Source organism: Amblyraja radiata, chromosome 10 (assembly GCF_010909765.2).
Source record: "Amblyraja radiata isolate CabotCenter1 chromosome 10, sAmbRad1.1.pri, whole genome shotgun sequence".
Classification (NCBI taxonomy): domain Eukaryota; kingdom Metazoa; phylum Chordata; class Chondrichthyes; order Rajiformes; family Rajidae; genus Amblyraja; species Amblyraja radiata.
The window spans coordinates 60,265,882-60,285,432 of NC_045965.1; the positions used below are offsets into that span (position 1 = coordinate 60,265,882).

Here is a 19,551-nt window from a genome sequence, read left to right on the forward strand (position 1 = left end):
GGCCAAATACCTGTTTCTGTGCTGCAGAACTCTATAACTCGAACAGATCAGACTTTTGGATTCTAATTCAGTAAACTGGCCACAAAAGCTAATCTCATACAAGATGCACAGGCTGGTAGGCGAAAGTAAGAAAGACAGCACCAAGGGACTATTTTTCATGTATAAAAGTCAAATGAGAAGGGAGAGTGCCTAAGGTCCATGGAAGACGGTGATTACATTTCATATCTTTAAACGGAGAGACTGTAGATCTGATCCCGGGAACAATGACCATTTATTTTCATGTTAATGGCAGAGAAAGGTATTAGAGCCTTTGCTCGGAAGCTGAGATGATGGAACATCATGAGATGGAGAATATAATTTAACAAAAAAAGGTGATCAGCAGAGTTTTCAAAAAGGAAGGTGTGTTTTAATCTTCCTTGCACTCTTTGCATTATCAGACGGAGAGTGAAAATATGGGCATATTTTACCGAGTAGATAGACACAAAATGCTGGAGTAACTCAGCGGGACGGGACGGGCACCTCGGGATAGAAGGAATGGGCGACGTTTCGGGTCGAGACCCTTCTTCCGAATGAGAGCCAGGGGAGAGGGAAGCGAGAGATGTGGAAGGGCAAGGTGTGAAAACGAGAGATCAAAGGGGAGAAAGGTCAAGGGAAATGCAGGATGGATCATTTTTAGCTGAGGGGAAGGTGACAACGAGGCATACAATGTAAAATTTAATTAGTAGGACGGTCAGACTGGTCCAGAGAACCAGGATGGGGGAGGGATGGAGAGAGGGGGGAAAAGGAGGGATTACTTGAAGTTAGAGAAATCAAGAGTGAACCGCTGGGTTGAAAGCTGCCCAAGCGAAATATGAGGTGTTGATCCGATCCTCCAATTAGCATTGGGCCTTGCTCTGACAGTGGAGGAGGCCCAGGACAGAAATATTTGCAGAGACTTGGGAGGCGGGTGAAACTGCTGCACAAAGTGGTTGTATTAGGAAATGCCTGCCCAGTATAAATAATAGTACGAGCCACCACCTCCCAGGTTACCACTTGTTCAAGATAGTGGGGCGGCGTGGTGGCACAGCGGTAGAGTTTCCGCCTTACAGTGCTTGCAGCACCAGAGACCCAGGTTCGATCCCGACCACGGGTGCTTGTTTGTACGGAGTTTGTTGCCTTCTCCCCGTGACCTGCGTGGGTTTTCTCTGAGATCTTCAGTTTCCTCCCACACTCCAAAGACGTACAAGTTTGTAGGTTCATTGGCTTGGGTTTGTATACTTGGTATAAATGTAAATTGTCCCTAGTATGTGTAGGATTGTGTTAATGTGCGGGGATCGCTGGTATGCGCGGACTCGGTTAACCAAAGGGCCTGTTTCTGTGCTGTATCTCTAAACTAAACTAAACTAAACTAAACTAAACTAAACTAAACTAAACTAAACTAAACTAAACTAAACTAAACTAAACTAAACTAAACTAAACTAAACTAAGATCTTAGACAATAGACATTAGACAATAGGTGCAGGAGTTGACCATTCGGCCCTTCGAGCCAGCACCGCCATTCAATGTGATCATGGCTGATCATCCCCAATCAGTACCCCGTTCCTGCCTTCTCCCCATATCCCCTGACTCCGCTATTTTTAAGAGCTCTATCTATCTCTCTCTTGAAAGCATCCAGAGAACCTGCCTCCACCGCCCTCTGAGGCAGAGAATTCCACAGACTCACAACTCTCTGTGAGAAAAAGTGTTTCCTCGTCTCCGTTCTCAATGGCTTACCCCTTATTCTTAAACTGTGGCCCCTGGTTCTGGACTCCCCCAACATCGGGAACATGTTTCCTGCCTCTAGTGTGTCCAAACCCTTAACAATCTTATATGTTTCAATGAGATCCTCTCTCATCCTTCTAAACTCCAGAGTGTACAAGCCCAGCCGCTCCATTCTCTCAGCATATGACAGTCCCGCCATCCCGGGAATTAACCTTGTAAACCTACGCTGCACTCAGTGGGTCAGACTCCATCTCTGGAGAAAATGAAGACGTAACAATTTGGATCGAGATCCTTCTTCAGTAACAATTTTTTGTTGCCTTTCTGATAAAAATCAATGTGGACTATTCTCTGCTATTTCTTTCTGACTACCCTTCACAGCCTGTGCTTCTTGTGAGAGGGTAGTTTTGTGGTCAGATTACTGAAGTGGTATTTAGAAGCCTGGTCTATTGATCTCTGGTTCAAATCCTACCATGGTAAATAAATAATTGTAGAGCAGGAGAGGAAAAAAAAGACTACGCTCGCTAATGGATATCACGAAACAAGTAGTTGTCTTAAATATTCAAAGGGTTTACTGACGGCCTTTGGAAATACATTCTTATTGCATCTGGCCTTTATGTGGCTCTCTAGTCCAATATAGTTGATCTATAACCTCCATGTCCAGAAGGCGGCCACTTACGGTGGCGCAGCGGTAGAGTTGCTGCCTTACAACGCTTGATGCACCGGAGACCCGGGTTCGATCCCGACTACGGGTGCTGTCTGTGTGGAGTTTGTACGTTCTCCCCGTGACATGCGTAGGTTTTCTCCGAAATCTTCGGTTTCCTCCCACACTCCAAAGACGTACGGGTTTGTAGGTTCATTGGCTTGGTAAATGTAAAATTGTCCCTCGTGTGCGTAGGATAGTGTTAATCGCTGGTCAGTGCGGACTCGGTCAGTGGGCCGAAGGGTCTGTTTCCGCGCTGTATTTCTAAACAAGGTTAAAATAATGTTTTTCATTATCATTATCAATGAGAGTGGATATCTGAGGAAGGATGTGCTGGTGTTGGCAAGAGCCAACAGGATCAAAGTCAAGTCAAAGTATCCTTTATTGTCATTCAGACCTTTTGGTCTGAACAAAATTTCTTTGCCTTGCAGTCATACATATAATAAAAATGACAAAACATACAATAAACACAAATTTAACATCCACCACAGTGTGTTCACCAGGCACCTCCTCACTGTGATGGAGGCAAAAGTCTTAAAGTCCTTGTCTCTTCCCTCCTTGTTCTCCCTCTGCACTGAAGCGATCCAGGCCTCCGATGTTGTGACCCCACCAGTAAGTCCCGCGGCTCAACCGTGCTCCGCGAACGTGCCGGTTCAAACTCCGCGGCCCGGAGCGGTCGAAGCCGCCGAAGCTGCCGCCCTCCAGTCCAGCGGACGAAGCTGTTGTTGCGGGAGCTCCGGAGAACAGGCCACCAACCTGTGACCTGCGAGCTCCCGACGATGTCGTCCACTGGGCCCGCGGCCGAACCTCCAAAGTCGGGTCCGCCGCCGGAATGCCAGAACGCCGCCACAGCTCCAAGTCGGGCCGCTGCCGGAACGCTGCCACAGCCCCAAGGCCGCCAGCTCCGCCATTAGACCTCAGCGCAGATGGAGACGGAGACAAGAAAAAGTCGCCTCCCCCTGAAGGAAGAGACTAAAACACTGTTTCTCCCACCCCCCACACATACACAACCTAATAAACTAAATTTAACTAACTTTAACTAAAACAGACAAAAGAAAACAACAAAAAACAAAAAACAGATGCACTGCAGGCGAGCCGCAGCTGCCAGGCAGCGCCGCCACTTCCGGAGGATGAGAATGATCCCAGATATGAGTGGGTTAACATATGTTCAGCGTTTGACGGCATTGGGCCTGTACTCGCTGGAGTTTAGAAGGATAAGGGGACACCTCATTGAAATGGATTGAGTGGATGTGGAGAGGATGTTTCTACTAGTGGGAGAGTCTAGGACCAGAGGTCTCAGCGTCAGAATTAAAGGATGTTCCTTTAGGAAGGAGATGAGGGGAATTTTCATTACTCAGAGGGTTGTGAGTCTGTGGAACGTTTTGCCACAGAAGGCTGTGGAAGCTGTCAATGGGTATATTTAAGGCGGAGATAGAGAGATTCTTGATTAGTGCGGGTGTCAAGGGTTATGGGGAGAAGGCAGGAGAATGGGGTTAGGAGGGAGAGATAGATCAGCCAAGATTGAATGGCGGAGTAGAATCGATGGGCTGAATGGCCTAAATCTGCTACTGTCAGTTAGAGTATGGAAGTGAGATCGACCGACTGACCATATAGTGCCAGCACAACAACCTGTCTCTCAATATCAGCAAAATCAAAGAACTGATTATGGATTTTGGAAGAGGAACGTTGAGGACCCACAATCCAGTTTACATCAACTGGGCGATGGTGGAGAGAGTCAAAAAATTCAAATTCCTGGGCGTGCATATTTCCGACAATCTTTCCTGGACCCAGCACACTGATGCAATTATAAAGAAAGCACATCAGCGCCTCTACTTCCTGAGAAGATTACGGAGATTCGGTATGTCAGAGAGGATTCTCTTGAACTTCTACAGGTGCACAGTAGAGAGTATTTTGACCTGGTTGCATCGTGGCCTGGTTCGGCAACTTGAAGGTCCAGGAGCGGAAAAGACTGCAAAAAGTTGTAAACACTGCCCAGAACATCACTGGCTTTGACCTCCCCACCATCGAAGGGATCTATCGCAGTCGCTGCCTCAAAAGCCAGCATCATCAAAGACCCACACCATCCTGGCCACACACTCATCTCACCACTGCCATCGGGAAGAAGGTACAGGAGCCTGAAAACTGTAACGTCCAGGTTCAGGAACAGCTTCTTCCTTACAGCCATCAGGCTATGAAACACTACAACCTCATAAGCTATGAACTACAATAGACTATTGTTATTAATTTTACTGCACTGATATTGTTTGTTCTTTTTCTCTGAGTTTTTGCTATATTATTTATTATGATCACATGTTCTGCTGTGCTGCAGCAAGTAAGAATGTCATTGTTCTATCTGGGACACATGACAATAAAACACTCTTGACCTTATGACCTTATACCGTGTCAAGGTAGCTTCTGGCCACAGAAGGGGCGGCACGGTGGCGCAGCGGTTGAGTTGCTGCCTTACAGCGCCAGAGACCCGGGTTCGATCCTGACTACGGGTGCTGTCTGTACGGAGTTTGTACGTTCTCACTGTGACCACGCAGGTTTTCCCCGGGTGCTCCGGGTTCCCTCCCACATTCCAAAGACGCACAGGTTTGTAGGATAATTGCCTTCGGTAAAATTGTAAATTGACCCTAGTGTTCAGGATAGTGTCAGGCTTTGTCCCGCCCCCCACCTCTCTTTTCCAGCTTTCTACATTCCCCCCCCCCCCACCCCCCACCCCCCCCCCCCCACCCCCACCTACTCCAATCATTCTGACCTGAAACGTTATCTCCACAGATGCTACCAGACATGCTGAGTTCCTCCGGCACTTTGCTCAAGATTCCAGCACCTGCAGTTTCTTGTGTCTCGAATTTAAAGTCTGGTCATTTCCTGCCACTGTTATTTGTGACGTGCGAATTAAACGCTTGGTCCAATGCATCAGAGTCAATGTTACGCAATTTCCGCTCAGTTCAGTAACACTGTTCTGGTTTGCTGCTCTGGGTCTCGATGTCCACACTGTTGTTCTGTGCTCTTCCAGCTTATGTGGCATCTTGTAGGGCGGTGGAGGCCGGTTCTCTGGATACTTTCAAGAGAGAGCTAGATAGGGCTCTTAAAAATAGCGGAGTCAGGGGATATGGGGAGAAAGCAGGAACGGGGGTACTGATTGTGAATGATCAGCCATGATCACATTGAATGGCGGTGCTGGCTTGAATGGCCGAATGGCCTATTCCTGCACCTATTGTCTATTGTCCATTGTCTCCTTCAATGAACACGTGCACCTATTTATTATATCTACAACAAAAACTCAACCCACTAGCACACACATGGTTTATTTTTATTTTTAGATTAGTTTAGTTTAGTTTAGAGATACAGCGCGGAAACAGGCCCTTCAGCCCACCAAGTCCGCACCGACCAGCGATCCCGGCACATTAACACTACCCTACACACACTAGGGGCAATTTACACTTATATCAAGCCAATTTACCTACGAACCTGTACATCTTTGGAATGTGGGAGGAAACTGAAGATCTCGGAGAAAGCCACACGGTCACGGGGAGAACGTACAAACTCCGTACAGGCAGCACCCGTAGTCGGGATCCAACCCGGGTCTCTGGCGCTGTGAGGCAGTAACTCTACCGCTGCGCCACCGTGCCGCCCCGAGGTACAGTGAAAAGCTTTTGTTGCGCGCTAACCAGTCAGCGGAAATACAATGCGTGATTACAATCGAGCCATTCACAGTGTACAGTTTCATGTTAAAGGATAAAGTCCGATCAAAGATAGTCCGAGGGTCACCGATGAGGTAGATAGTAGTTCAGGTTGCGTTAAGATGTCAGTTAACTGATAACAGCTGGGAAGAAACTGTCCCTGAATCTGTAGGTGTGCGTTTTCACACTTCTTTACCTTTTGCCTGATGGGAGAGGGGAGAAGAGGGAGTGGTCAGGTTGCGACTCGTCCTTGATTCTGCTGCTGGCCTTGCCGAGGCAAATGGAGTCAATGGAAGGGAGGTTGGCTCCATTTGCTCACTGTGTCTCTGGGCTGGAGCCTTCCCTGCTGGATTTTAACAGCGGACGACCATTATCTTTGTAACTCAGCGGGACAGGCAGAATCTCTGGTCGAGAAGGAATGGGTGACGTTTTGGGTCGGGACCCTATCGTCAGACGTCACCCATTCCTTCTCCCCAGAGACGCTGCCTGTCCCGCTGAGTTACTCCAGCTTTTTGTGTCTATCTCCGGTTTAAACCAGCATCTGCAGTCCCTTCCCAGCCTGCACTGTTATCTTTGTGTTTGGCAATGGATGGAATTCCGTGGAGAACTCTATCAATGCCACCACATGGTTGCTTGTCGTTTGGCCTGTTCTCTGACTCCTTGTTCGGAATTTATAGCTCCACGCTATCTCAAGCGATTGTGGGCCCAGATAACCCTCCAGTTTCTGCATTACCTCTGTGCAAAGAAGACCTTTGACTTTTTTTCCTGGGAGTGAGATTAGTAAGCATGCGAAAGGTCTTCATGAATAAAGTAGTTTTCTTTCACTTTCGAGCATTAGCATTCAGCGCCTGCACGCTCCCTATTTGATCTTCTACTGACAAGAATATTGCCGGCCGCAAAAAGAGCCTTTTCATCCTCTCCACGTAAGCTGTGAAAGACTCATGTGCTCAATTATACATCTGTTGGCCGTCAATGAATCTTATCTGTACGGGTTGGTTATAATCTGGGGCGGCACGGTGGCGCAGCGGTAGAGTTGCTGCCTGACAGCGCCAGAGACCCGGGTTCGGTCCTGACTATGTGTGCTGTCAATAGACAATAGGTGCAGGAGTAGGCCATTTTGCCCTTCGAGCCAGCACTGCCATTCAACGTGATCATGGCTGATCATCCCCAATCAGTACCCCGTTCCTGCCTTCTCCCCATATCCCCTGACTCTGCTATTTTTAAGAGCCCTATCTCTTGAAAGCATCCAGAGAACCTGCCTGTACCGCCCTCTGAGGCAGAGAATTCCACAGACTCACCACTCTCTGTGAGAAAAAGTGTTTCCTCGTCTCCGTTCTAAATGGCTTAAGGGCCTGTCCCACGAGCATGCGACCTGCATGCGACAAGCCCAACCTAAAGGGCCGGTCCCACCACCATGCGCCTGCATGAGGCAGGCGCAACCTAACCAGAAGCGGGAGCGGCGCGGAGGTCGAGTGAGTGACGCAGCGTCAAGGCGGCTGTGGGCCGGCAGGCCGTTGCCGCTCGGAATTTTTAAACACGGTCAGTTTTTCGGAGCCCCGCGCGATGTCGAGACCTGCTCCACACAACTCCATACGGCTCCGGCGATCGAAGTGGGACCGACCCCGCGAGGCCGTACGGCTCAAGCGACCACGTTAGGTCACGCTTGCTGCATGCAGGCGCATGCTGATGGGACCGGCCCTTTAGGTCGCGCTTGCCGCATGCAGGTCGCATGCCCGTGGGACAGGCCCTTTACTCCTTATTCTTAAACTGTGGCCCCTGGTTCTGGACTCCACCAACATGTTTCCTGCCTCTAGTGTGTCCAAGCCTATATATGTTTCAATGAGATCGCTTCTCATCCTCCTAAACTCCAGAGTGTACAAGCCCAGCTGCTCCATTCTCTCAGCATACGACAGTCCCACCGTCCCGGGAATTAACCTTGTAAACCTATGCTGCATCCCCTCAATAGCAAGAATGTCCTTCCTTAAATTAGGGGACCAAAACTGCACACAATACTCCAGGTGCGGTCTCACTAGGGCTCTGTACAACTAGGGCTCTGTACAACTGTCTGTACAGAGTTTGTAGGTTCTCCCGTGACCAGCGTGCGTTTTCTCCGAGATCTTCGGTTTCCTCCCGCGCACCAAAGGCGTGCAGGTTTTCAGATTCATTGGCTTGGTATGAAATGTAAATTGTCCCTAGAGCGTATAGGACAGTGTTAATGTGTGGGGATCGCTGGTCGATGCGGACTCGGTGGTCCGAAGGGCCTGTTTCAGCACTGTATCTCTAAACTAAACTAAACTATCCTGTTTGCAACATAAAATGTAGACTCATAAAAGCTGGAGTAACTCAGCCCTTCAGGCAGCATCTGTGAAGAAAAAGATTAGGTGATATTTCGGGTCGGGATCCATCTTGAGGGGAATGGAAACAAAAGATGTAGACGGTGATATAGAGATATAGAACAAATGAATGAAATAATCCTTGTCCTGGATTATATTTGGTTGGAGTGCAAGATTTTGCTGAAGAATCATTCCGATGGGCGTTCTGTGTATTTTTTTTTTAAATCGCCCGACAAGTTAATCGCTGGAGTAATTTTAAAATCAACTTCTAAAGCCATCAACGCCGACAACGGGGACGGATTTCACGTACGGGACAGGTAAAAGAAAGTCGTTTATTTTATGTATAAAAGTGCTCCTTAAGATGCCTTAATTCACATTTTACGTTGCGAAACGGTGATTTTTTTCCCCATACGAACCGGCAGTATTTTTCATGCCGATATGGGTCTAAATTCACCGCAACCGCAATGTTCCAAATGATCGCGTACCAGAAAAACCCATTCACAAGATGATTCAAATGGCCATTAATTTACAGGTATTAAACATTAAATTCCTTCCATTTGGCCTATAAACCCATGACAATGAGATTTAAAAATTATGTTATATTGTGAATTCTTATGTGAATGTTATTTGGACACTTAGGCTATTTAAAAATGTTAATCTATTCTTAAGAAATTGATAGATGTTGAGATCTAATAATTGAATTTTGTAATTAGCTACAATTAGGTAACTAACTAATTTTATGCTTTAATTTCAAGTCATCTAAGTAAGATTGTTTCATATTTGTTTCAGAATGCTTCAATCTATAATAACTGAAAATTTCTCTCAGTTCTCTTAATGTTTAAGAAAGTTTTGGGCTTTTGACTGTCCTGATCACAGCTTTTGTGTTAAGTCAATGGAAAAGCAATAGGGAACAAGATGCTAATTTCCGAGTATGAAAATGGCCATAACTTTTTTAATACTGAAGATATGAAAGTGAATTAGGTGTCAAATTAAATTTCTTTTTATGCTTTATCTGATGGGATAAATTGCAGACTTGATTTAAAAAAATTTGTAACATTGCTACATGGTGTGTCCCTGAAAATGTAAACTTGGTCATTTAGATGATATGGCAGGATCAATTTTACAACTTTACCAAAGCCAGTTAACCTGCAAACCTCTCAGGAGTGTGGGAAGAAACCGGAGCACCCGGGGGAAACCCACGCGATCACGGGGAGAACGCACAGACAGCACCCGGAGTAAGGATCGAAGCCGGGTCCCTTGCGCTGTGAGGCAGCAACTCTACCGCTGCGCCACCGAGCAGAGCTTCACGCGTGTGTTTTGGGTGTTGTTTTCTGAGGGGTTGAAACTTTGCAAGCGCCCTGGCCCCAGCGTGCCAGGAATGTCGGTCCAAATGTCTTCCAGCTGCTAAATCCCCAGTCTGCATCGGCAGAGGAACAAACAACGTCATTGTGTGTGAGTGGGAGAGTGGGGGAGAGAGAGAGAGAGAGAGAGAGAGGAAACCACCCCCCCACCACCCCCAGCCGTTGCCAAACAAGTTAAAGCAACTTGTATGTATTTGCCCAGGACAGCGGCTGGAGGTTTAAATCAGCCAGGCGTTGCTGTCCACTCCTGGAACTTCTCGCAAAGCCTACTCTTGCAAACTACTGTGTTTGGGTTTGTTTTGTTTTGTTTTTAAAGCGCTGATCAGCTGATCGGTTAGTCATGCTCAAACTTCCTGTCAAAACAAATCAGCCCCTCGGATGGACTTTCCCTTCAGCTTCCCCTTTGTTACTTAAAGTGTCAGCAGTCTTGCAGTTTCAAGTGACCACATTAACGTTGGTCGCAGTTGTGACGATCCAAAGTTGTCTATCGCTGCTCCCCCTCAACTCCATAAGCCACGATATACACACACACACACACACGGATATATATATATATATATATACACACACACACGGATATATACACACACACACACTCACAAACACACACGGATATATATATACACACACACACACACACGGATATATACACACACACTCACAAACACACACATACACACAAACACAAACACATAAACACACACATAAACACACACACACAAACACATGACTTGCCACCCCTCCCCTCCTCCCCAGGTTTTGAAAACCCGCTGATTCACCAGAGCCGTGACTTCAGATTCCTTCTGGGTGAGGTCTGGTACAAGTCATTGGGCAGCGGAGAGGGTGGGGAGGAGAGTAGACAAAACATTGTGCGTGCCCTATTAAGAGTACTGCCAAGAGCCTGAGAGGAAAACGAAAGCGACTCTAAAAGAATGGAGAAGATGAATGGAGTGGAGAGAACCAGTAGCAACAGCTATGAGCCCATGGCCCCGATGCCAGGTAACTCAGCATTCTTTCTCCTCTGTTTTACTCCCAACCAGTTTAATTCTGCAACCTTCCCATCCCTCTAGTGTCCCCCTCCCTGACTCTCAGTCTGATGAAGGGTCTCGACCCGAAACGTCACCCATTCCTTCTCTCCAGAGATGCTGCCTGTCCCGCGGAGTTACTCCTGCATTCTGTGTCCATCTTCGGTGTAAAACCAGCATCTGCAGGTCCTTCTTACACATAGTTTTAGTTTTAGTTTAGTTTAGTTTTAGTGTCACGTGTACCGAGGTACAGTGAAACGTTTTATAGTTGCGTGCTATTCAATCAGCGGATTACAAGCCATCCACAGTGTATTGATAGAAGATAAAGGGAATAACGTTTAGTGCAAGATTAAAAATAGCCCGAGGGTCTCCAATGAGGTAGGTGATAGTTCAGGAATGCTCTCTTGGTGATAGGATGTTTCAGTTGCCTGACAACAGCTGTGTAGAAATGTCCCCGAATCTGGAGGACTGCCTTGAACAGGTCTTTTTAAACAGCCCTGAAGTGGCTACATATGTTTAATAATAATAATATCTTTTATTGTCATTGCACGTCAGTGCAACGAGATTTAGTGTGCAGCTCCACTGATGTACAAGAAAGGTAAATAAATACAATACATAAATAAGCAAGCTGAATTGATTGACGTGACCATCTGAGGGAGACTGTCCAAAGGGGGTGGGTGGGGGGGGGGGGGCACTCATTAGGGCCGGTTCAGAGCCGCTATAGCTCTTGGGATAAAACTGTTCCTGAGTCTGGAGGTTCGGGCGTAGAAGGCCTTGTAACGTCTGCCGGAGGGAAGTAGTTGAAAGGCCGTGGCAGGGATGTGATGAGTCCTTATGGATGCTGAGGGCCTTCCTGAGGCACCGCATGTGGTAGATGCCCTCCAAGGCTGGTAGCTCTGTCCCGATGATCCGCTGCGCTCTGTTGACTACCCGCTGAAGAGCACTCCTCTCCGCCTCCGTGCAGCTGAGATACCACACAGAGATGCCATACGTTAGTATGCTCTCTGTGGTGCAGCGGTAGAACGTTGTCAGCAGCTGTTGGGGCAGACCAGTCTTTTTAATGTCCTCAGGAAGAACAGTCGTTGCTGTGCCTTCTTGACCAGCGCGGCAGTGTTTGTGGACCATGTGAAGTCTTCTGAAAAGTGAGTGCCCAGAAACTTAAAGCTGGACACTCTCTCCACACTTTCCCCGTAAATGGAGATTGGGGCGTATTCTCCAGAATGGGACCTCCTGAAGTCAATAATCAGCTCCTTGGTCTTGGAGGTGTTTAGTGCCAAGTTGTTATTGGCGCACCAGTCCGCCAGGTTCTGCACCTCCGCTCTGTAGTTTGTTTCATCACCGTTGGTGATCAGCCCAATCACTGTTGTGTCGTCTGCAAACTTCACGATGGTGTTGGTGTCGAATGCAGGGACACAGTCGTGAGTGAAGAGGGAGTAGAGCATGGGGCTTAGTACACAACCCTGTGGTGTGCCGGTGCTCAGGGTGATGGTGGAGGACAGGTGCGGGCCCAGTCTCACTGTCTGCGGTCGCTCCGTGAGAAAGTTCAGGATCCAAGCGCATATCGGTGAGCTGAGGCCTAGCTGGTGGAGTTTGGTGGTGAGCTTGGTGGGGATGACCGTATTGAATGCAGAGCTATAGTTTGTAAATGATAGGAGTAGAATTAGGCCATTCGGCCCATGAATTCTACTCTGCCATTCAACCATGGCTGATCTATCTCTCCCTCCTAACCCCATTCTCCTGCCTTCTCCCCATAACCTCTGACACCCGTACTAATCAAGAATCTATCTATCTCTGCCTCAAAAGTATCCACTGTCGGCCTCCTTAGGCTTCTGTGGCAAAGAATTCCACAGATTCGCCACACTATGACTAAATAAATTTCTCCTTGTCTTCCTAAAAGAACGTCCTTTAATTATGAGGCTACGACCTCTAGTCCAAGACTCTCCGACTAGCGGAAACATCCTCTCCACATCTATGTGTTTAAGAAGGAACTGCAGATGCTGGAAAATCGAAGGTACACAAAAATGCTGGAGAAACTCAGCGGGTGCAGCAGCATCTATGGAGCGAAGGAAATAGGCAACGTTTCGGGCCGAAACGTTGCCTATCTCCTTCGCTCCATAGATGCTGCTGCACCTGCTGAGTTCTCCAGCATTTGTGTCTACTCTCAATACAATACCTTTTATTTGTCATTTGAACCTCACATGAGGTTCAAACGAAATTTGGTTTCTGCAGCCATACAAAAAAAAGAACCAAGACACACACCAACACAATTCAATTCACATAAACATCCATCACAGTGAGTCCTCCTCACTGTGATGGAAGGCAAAACTTAAACATATCTCTCCCCTGCACTCCCCTCTCCCCCCCATGTCAGAGTCAAAGACAGAGTCAAAGCCCCCGGCGGGCGATGTTAAATGTCCCGCAGCCATTAAAGCCACGCCGGGTGATGCAAGGCCACGCACCGGGCTCTTGGTGTTGGAGCCCCGGCGGGCGCTCACAAAGTCCCGCGGCCATTCCAAGCCGCGCGGGGCGGTGATGTAGGCCCCGCTCCAGGTAATCTTCAACCCCGCAACTCGGGCGGGAGAAGTCGCCGCTGCGGAAGCCCCGAAAAGCGGTCTCCCACCAGGGACCCGCGGGCTCCCGGCATCACTGTCCACAGACCTGCGGTAGGAGCTTCCGAATCTCCGGGTGTCGGGTTACAGCAGCGCTCCACCACAGCTCCACCCGCTCCGGACTCGGCCAGCTCCGTGATGGTGAGTAGATCCGCAGCTCCGCGACTGGAGCCCCAGGTCATTCCTGTTGGAGGCCGCTCCACGTTGCAGCCCCAACGACAACGGAGACCCGACAAAGAAAAGGTCGGGTCTCCTGTGCAGGGGAAAGACCTTAAAGTTCCCCCACCCCACCCCACCCCCACACACATACCCCGACAAAAAAACCAATAAAAACTACATAGAACAAGACAGAAAACAATAAAAAGACAGACGGACTGCAGAGGCCGCTACTGACAATAGTCGCGCCATCCACATCTATCCAAGCCTTGCACTATTCTGTATGTTTCAATGAGATCACCTCCCCACCCCTCATTCTTCTAAACTCCAGCTCATCACAGTTTAACCTACTCATTCCTGGGATCATTCCTGGAGACCTCCTCTGGACCCTCTCCAGAGCCAGCACATCCTTCCTCAGATATGGTGCCCAAAATTTGCTCACAATATTCCAAATGCGGCCTGACCAGCGCCTTATAGAGCCTCAGCTTTACATCCCTGCTTTTGTATACAATACATAGAAACATAGAAACATAGAAAATAGGTGCAGGAGTAGGCCATTCGGCCCTTCGAGCCTGCACCGCCATTCAATATGATCATGGCTGATCATCCAACTCAGTATCCTGTACCTGCCTTATCTCCATACCCCCTGATCCCTTTAGCCACAAGGGCCACATCTAACTCCCTCTTAAATATAGCCAATGAACTGGCCTCAACTACCTTCTGTGGCAGAGAGTTCCAGAGACTCGCCACTCTCTGCGTGAAAAATGTTTTTCTCATCTCGGTCCTAAAGGATTTCCCCTTTATCCTTAAACTGTGACCCCTTGTCCTGGACTTCCCCAACATCGGGAACAATCTTCCTGCATCTAGCCTGTCCAACCCCCTAAGAATTTTGTAAGTTTCTATAAGATCCCCCCTCAATCTTCTAAATTCTAGCGAGTACAAGCCGAGTCTATCCAGTCTTTCTTCATATGAAAGTCCTGACATCCCAGGAATCAGTCTGGTGAACCTTCTCTGTACTCCCTCTAAGGCAAGAATGTCTTTCCTCAGATTTGGAGACCAAAACTGTACACAATACTCCAGGTGTGGTCTCACCAAGACCCTGTACAACTGCAGTAGAACCTCCCTGCTCCTATACTCAAATCCTTTTGCTATGAATGCTAACATACTATTCGCTTTTTTCACTGCCTGCTGCACCTGCATGCCCACTTTTAATGACTGGTGTACCATGACACCCAGGTCTCGTTGCATCTCCCTTTTTCCTAATCGGCCACCATCTATATATGCGCATAAACATGTCAGAAAATCAAGTCTATTTTCCCTGGTAAGCTAGTGGAAGTAAATGGATATCATCTGGCAGAGATAGAGCCAGAGGGATCCCTATTCACAGTTAATGGACCCACAGCACATCATAGGAAGAGGTCTTTCCTCAATGATTGTTGCCCAACATAGGATGCTGTGTTGGTACATTGAGTTTGTGGCACATTTACAGACGCCCACATTTCCAAACGTTCTTGTGCAGCCATTTAAAAAAAATATATATATATATTTATTTTAATTTCACTGTTCAGTTTAGTTTCACTATTCCGTTTATTAGAAACCTTTGTACATTGTTCAGACTGCACAGCCAATGGATCATTGTGTCGTATGCCCCTGTCCCACTTAGGAAACTTGAACGGAAACCTCTGGAGACTTTGCGCCCCACCCAAGGTTTCCGTGCGGTTCCCGGAGGTTTTTGTCAGTCTCCCGAATGGTCGAAAGTGGTTTCCGCTTCTTCTATGTTCCGGCGATTATTTCAAAAAATTCAAAACCGGCCGCGACTAAAAATAGGTTGCAGGTGGTTGCCGGAGGTTGCAGGTAGTGGAAGGTAAGACCTGCAACCTCCAGCAACCACCTTCAACTAGCATCGCAACTGGCATCGACTAAAAAATGACCGATTTTTAAAACGACAACCTATTTTTAGTCGCAGCCGGTTTAGAATTTTTTTGAAATAATCGCCCATCATGGCTGATCTCTGTCTCCCTCCTAACCCCGTTCTCCTGCCTTCTCCCCATAACTTCTGACACCCGTACTTATCAAGAATCTATCTATCTGTGCCTTAAAAATATCCACTGACTTGGCCTCCACAGCCTTCTATGGCAAAGAATTCCACAGATTCACGACAACCCTCTGACTAAAGAAATTTCTGCTCATAAACTTCCCAAAAGAACGTCCTTTAATTCTGAGGCTGTGGCCTCTGGTCCTAGACTCTCCCACTAGTGGAAACATCCTCTACACATCCACTCTATCCAGGCCTCGATCAGCAATGATCTTGTGTCAGCTGCACTTTGTTGTGGTATTGCTTGCAAGCTGAATTCTCTCCATCAAGGGTTCCCAACCAGGGGTAAATTTCGCCTACCCAGGGGGTAAATTTGTTGATTCAGGATTAGTACATATTTTTTCTCATTGACTGACTGTGTTTGGTTCTGGTATAAAGCGGTATCTGTTCATCATTAGTTGTTCATAAATAAGTGAAATAACATTGTTGTGTGCTATTAAAGTTGCCAGGGGTAAACGGGACGTAAAGGGTCTGGAACCCCTCCACCACATCCATCCCATGCAGCTCCTTCATCAGCTACCCTTTCACCTTGATCTGATGGTGTAACTCTACAGGTATCGAGGCATCCGTTGGCTCGAATAGTGAAAGGTCGGGATAGAGTGGATGTGGAGAAGATGTTTCCACCAGTGGGAGAGTCTAGGACCAGAGGTCAGAGCCTCGGAATTAAAGGATAGTCCTTAAGAAAGGAGATGAGGAGGAATTGTTTTAGTCGGAGGCTGGTGAATCTGTGGAATTTATTGCCACAGAAGGCTCTGGAGGCCAAGTCAATGGGTATTTTTAAGGCAGAGATAGATAGATTCTTGATTAGTACGGGTGCCAGAGGTTATGGGGAGAAGGTAGGAGAATGAGGTTAGGAGGGAGAGATAGATCAGCCATGATTGAATGGTAGAGTAGACTTGATGGGCCGAATGGCCTAATTCTGCGCATAAGACCTTATGACCTTAGGTTTGGTTGTTCCTTCAGCAAGTATGATAGAGCATAGCTTTAGGGGGACTGAAAGGAATTGTCCAGTGAAGTTGGCTACCCATAGAACCTGCTATGGTCACTCTATCACCTGAATCACAGATAAGGCAGCAACTCTACCGCTGCGCCACTGTGCCGCTAGGCTGCGGAGTTTTTTTCCAGCAATGTACGTTATACCACTCTCTCATTTTATAAGGTGGCCTGATTATTGAAATGCTCTGCTGATCTACAGCTGAGCTCTTATGAATTGCTGAGTCATGGTCCCCAGAGAGTGACATAGCAGATGAGCACAAACTAGCTGGAACTCAACCTAGCAAGCTTGGCTGTTACTGCCTGGTCTTTAACTGTTTATTAGATAAGGGCGTCACACTGGCGCAGCGGTAGAGTTGCTGCCAGGGACCAGGCCTCGATCCTGACTACTGGTGCTGTCTGTGCGGAGTTTGTGCGTTCTCCCCGTGACCTGCGCGGGTTTGTAGGTTAATTAGCTCCGTTAAAAATTGCACCTCGTGTGCAGGATAGTGTTAGGTGTGCGGGGATCGCTGGTCGACGTGGACTCAATGGGCCGAAGGTCCTGTTTCCATTCTGTATCTTTAAACCAAACTAAAAATTAAAAGCTAAAGAAAGAATAGACAGTCAGAACCTCACAGGCGACAACCTACGACACCCGAAGTCAACCTACCTCCACCAGGGACAAGCTACGACCCTGTTGGCGACAAATGAAGACGACTGAAGACTTCTCTTGACGCCGGAACTGTCGCCGGTTGACGTAGGACGGCGTAGGCTGTCGCCAATGGAATTCATTGAGGTCATGAGGTCATGACCCGGCGTCAACCAACATCACCTGGCGTCATCCTGGCGACAACCTACGACAGGACAAGACGGGCACTGTCGTCGAGAGGTTTTGAACATTTCAAAACCCAGCGGTGACTAGAAATAAGTAACGACACTCGAGGAGACCGCTCACGACAATACGAGCGTCACGCCGCAACCATGTGGCAACAGGAAAAAATCGCCTATGTGGGACAGGCCCTTAAGGCAGCAACTCTACCGCTGCACCACCGTGCCACCCTACTATCCCGGGATGTGGCCAAAGAACGGCCGGGCATTTTGCCGACTCCCTGGTTCGCCTTTAATCAATGCAATTCACTGAAACTCCCACAACTTGCTGCTGTTTGTTCAGAGTGACTGGACATCAGCACATCCCAAACACTGCACAGCAACGGTAATTAACTGGATGTTAAGTGCACTGAGACATGTGATGATGTGCACATAAAATAAAAGTCTTGTTCGCCATCCTTCACACACCCACACTGCCATGACAATCACAAACCCCTGCAGTCAGGGAAAGTCTGGCTGGCAGCAGAGTTGTCAGGGCTAGCTGCGTTGAGTTGCATCTGCACTAACACAACTTGCTGCTTGTTTGCCATCTTAAAGCCAGGCTTTGCTCTTCCCCCCCCCCCCCCCCCCCCCCCGTACGGTCTTATGTGATGGTTTATAGGTTAATTGGCTTGGTGTAAATGTAAAATTGTCCCCAATGTGTGCAGGATAGTGTTAGTGTGCGGGGATCGCTGTTTGGGGCAGACTCGGTGGGCAAAATTGCCTGTGTTCCCCACTGTATCTCTAAACTAAACTGAACTAAACTGAGGCATCATCGGTCCATGTTCTCCAGAGATGCTGAATGACCTGCTGAGTTACTCCAGCACTTTGTGCTTTTATTTGTAAACCCGCATCTGCAGTTCCTTGTGTCTATACTTTATTTTTGTTTATGTTTGAAATAATCTTACAGGGTTATGGTGGTCATATTACCTAAATAACTTCAGGGGATTCTAACGGTAGTGTGTTGTAATCTAAAGGAATTTCCTGATGAGAACATTAATACAGAATTGAATGACCAGGCCTGTGGAGCTGTGTTCTGTTTGTTATGCCCCTGTCCCACTTAGGCGATTTTGTAGGCGACTACAGGCGGCTGAATTGTCTTACCTTGTTGTAGCTTGTCGCAGGCGGACGTAGGTTGTCGTAGGTGTGGTCGTAGGTGGACGTCCTAATGGGTCACCGCTTGTCGGTAGCTTGCTGTAGCTTGACGTCGACTAGGTTGTAGGTTGTTGTAGACATTGTCATAGGGGGGGGTCCAGTCGCCGGTTTTTCGGCGACCTGCTACGACTATGACAGTCACCGGCAGTCGCGGAAAATATTACCTAAGCAGTACAGGCCCATTAGTACTTTTTTGTCTCCATTCACCTTGTTTTTATCCATTTAAAAGAATCCCTTCCTTTTGTCACTTTTGGTTACATTTTCTCTTCATAAAATCACACAGAGTGGCGGTGGATAGATAGGAACATTGTTGGGGACAAGATGACTCTACAATCCTTCCTCACTTCGAGTCAGAGATAAATCCAGAGTGGAAACAGGCTCTTCGGCCCATCGGATCTTTGCTGGCTATCAGCAACTCTTTAAAATTAAATTAAATTAAATTTCTTTATTTATATAGCACATTTTTAGTCAACTTGCATTGACCCCAAAGTGCTTCACATAATTACATTCACACACACAGGCAAAGGTGGGTGAAGTGTCTTGCCCAAGGACACAACGACAGTATGCACTCCAAGCGGGATTCGAACCAGCTACCTTCTGGTTGCCAGCCGAACACTTAGCCCATTGTGCCATCTGTCAGGGTGGAAGGCGCATGGAACGAGCTGCCAGAGGAGGTAGAGTCACAGTCTTACAGCGTGGAAACAGGCCCTTTGGCCCAACTTGCCCATGCCAGCCCACACCCACATGCCCCAGCTACACTAGTCCCACCTAATAGAGTAGTTGTGGCAGAAACTATAACAACATTTAAAATACATTTGGACGGGTACGTGGACTGGAAAGGTTTCTAAG

At 47.7% G+C, this 19,551-nt stretch overlaps 1 protein-coding gene across 1 annotated transcript in view; it reads left to right on the forward strand.

The window, feature by feature from the left end:
- The first annotated feature begins 10,575 nt into the window (after positions 1 to 10,575).
- The window catches only part of LOC116978020, a 206,330-nt gene continuing 197,354 nt past the window's right edge, over positions 10,576 to 19,551 (forward strand). The window contains exon 1 of the mRNA XM_033029007.1: positions 10,576 to 10,822. Coding sequence (XP_032884898.1) covers positions 10,756 to 10,822 — 67 coding nt within the window. The 5' untranslated portion in view covers positions 10,576 to 10,755. The remainder of the gene's footprint in view (positions 10,823 to 19,551) is intronic.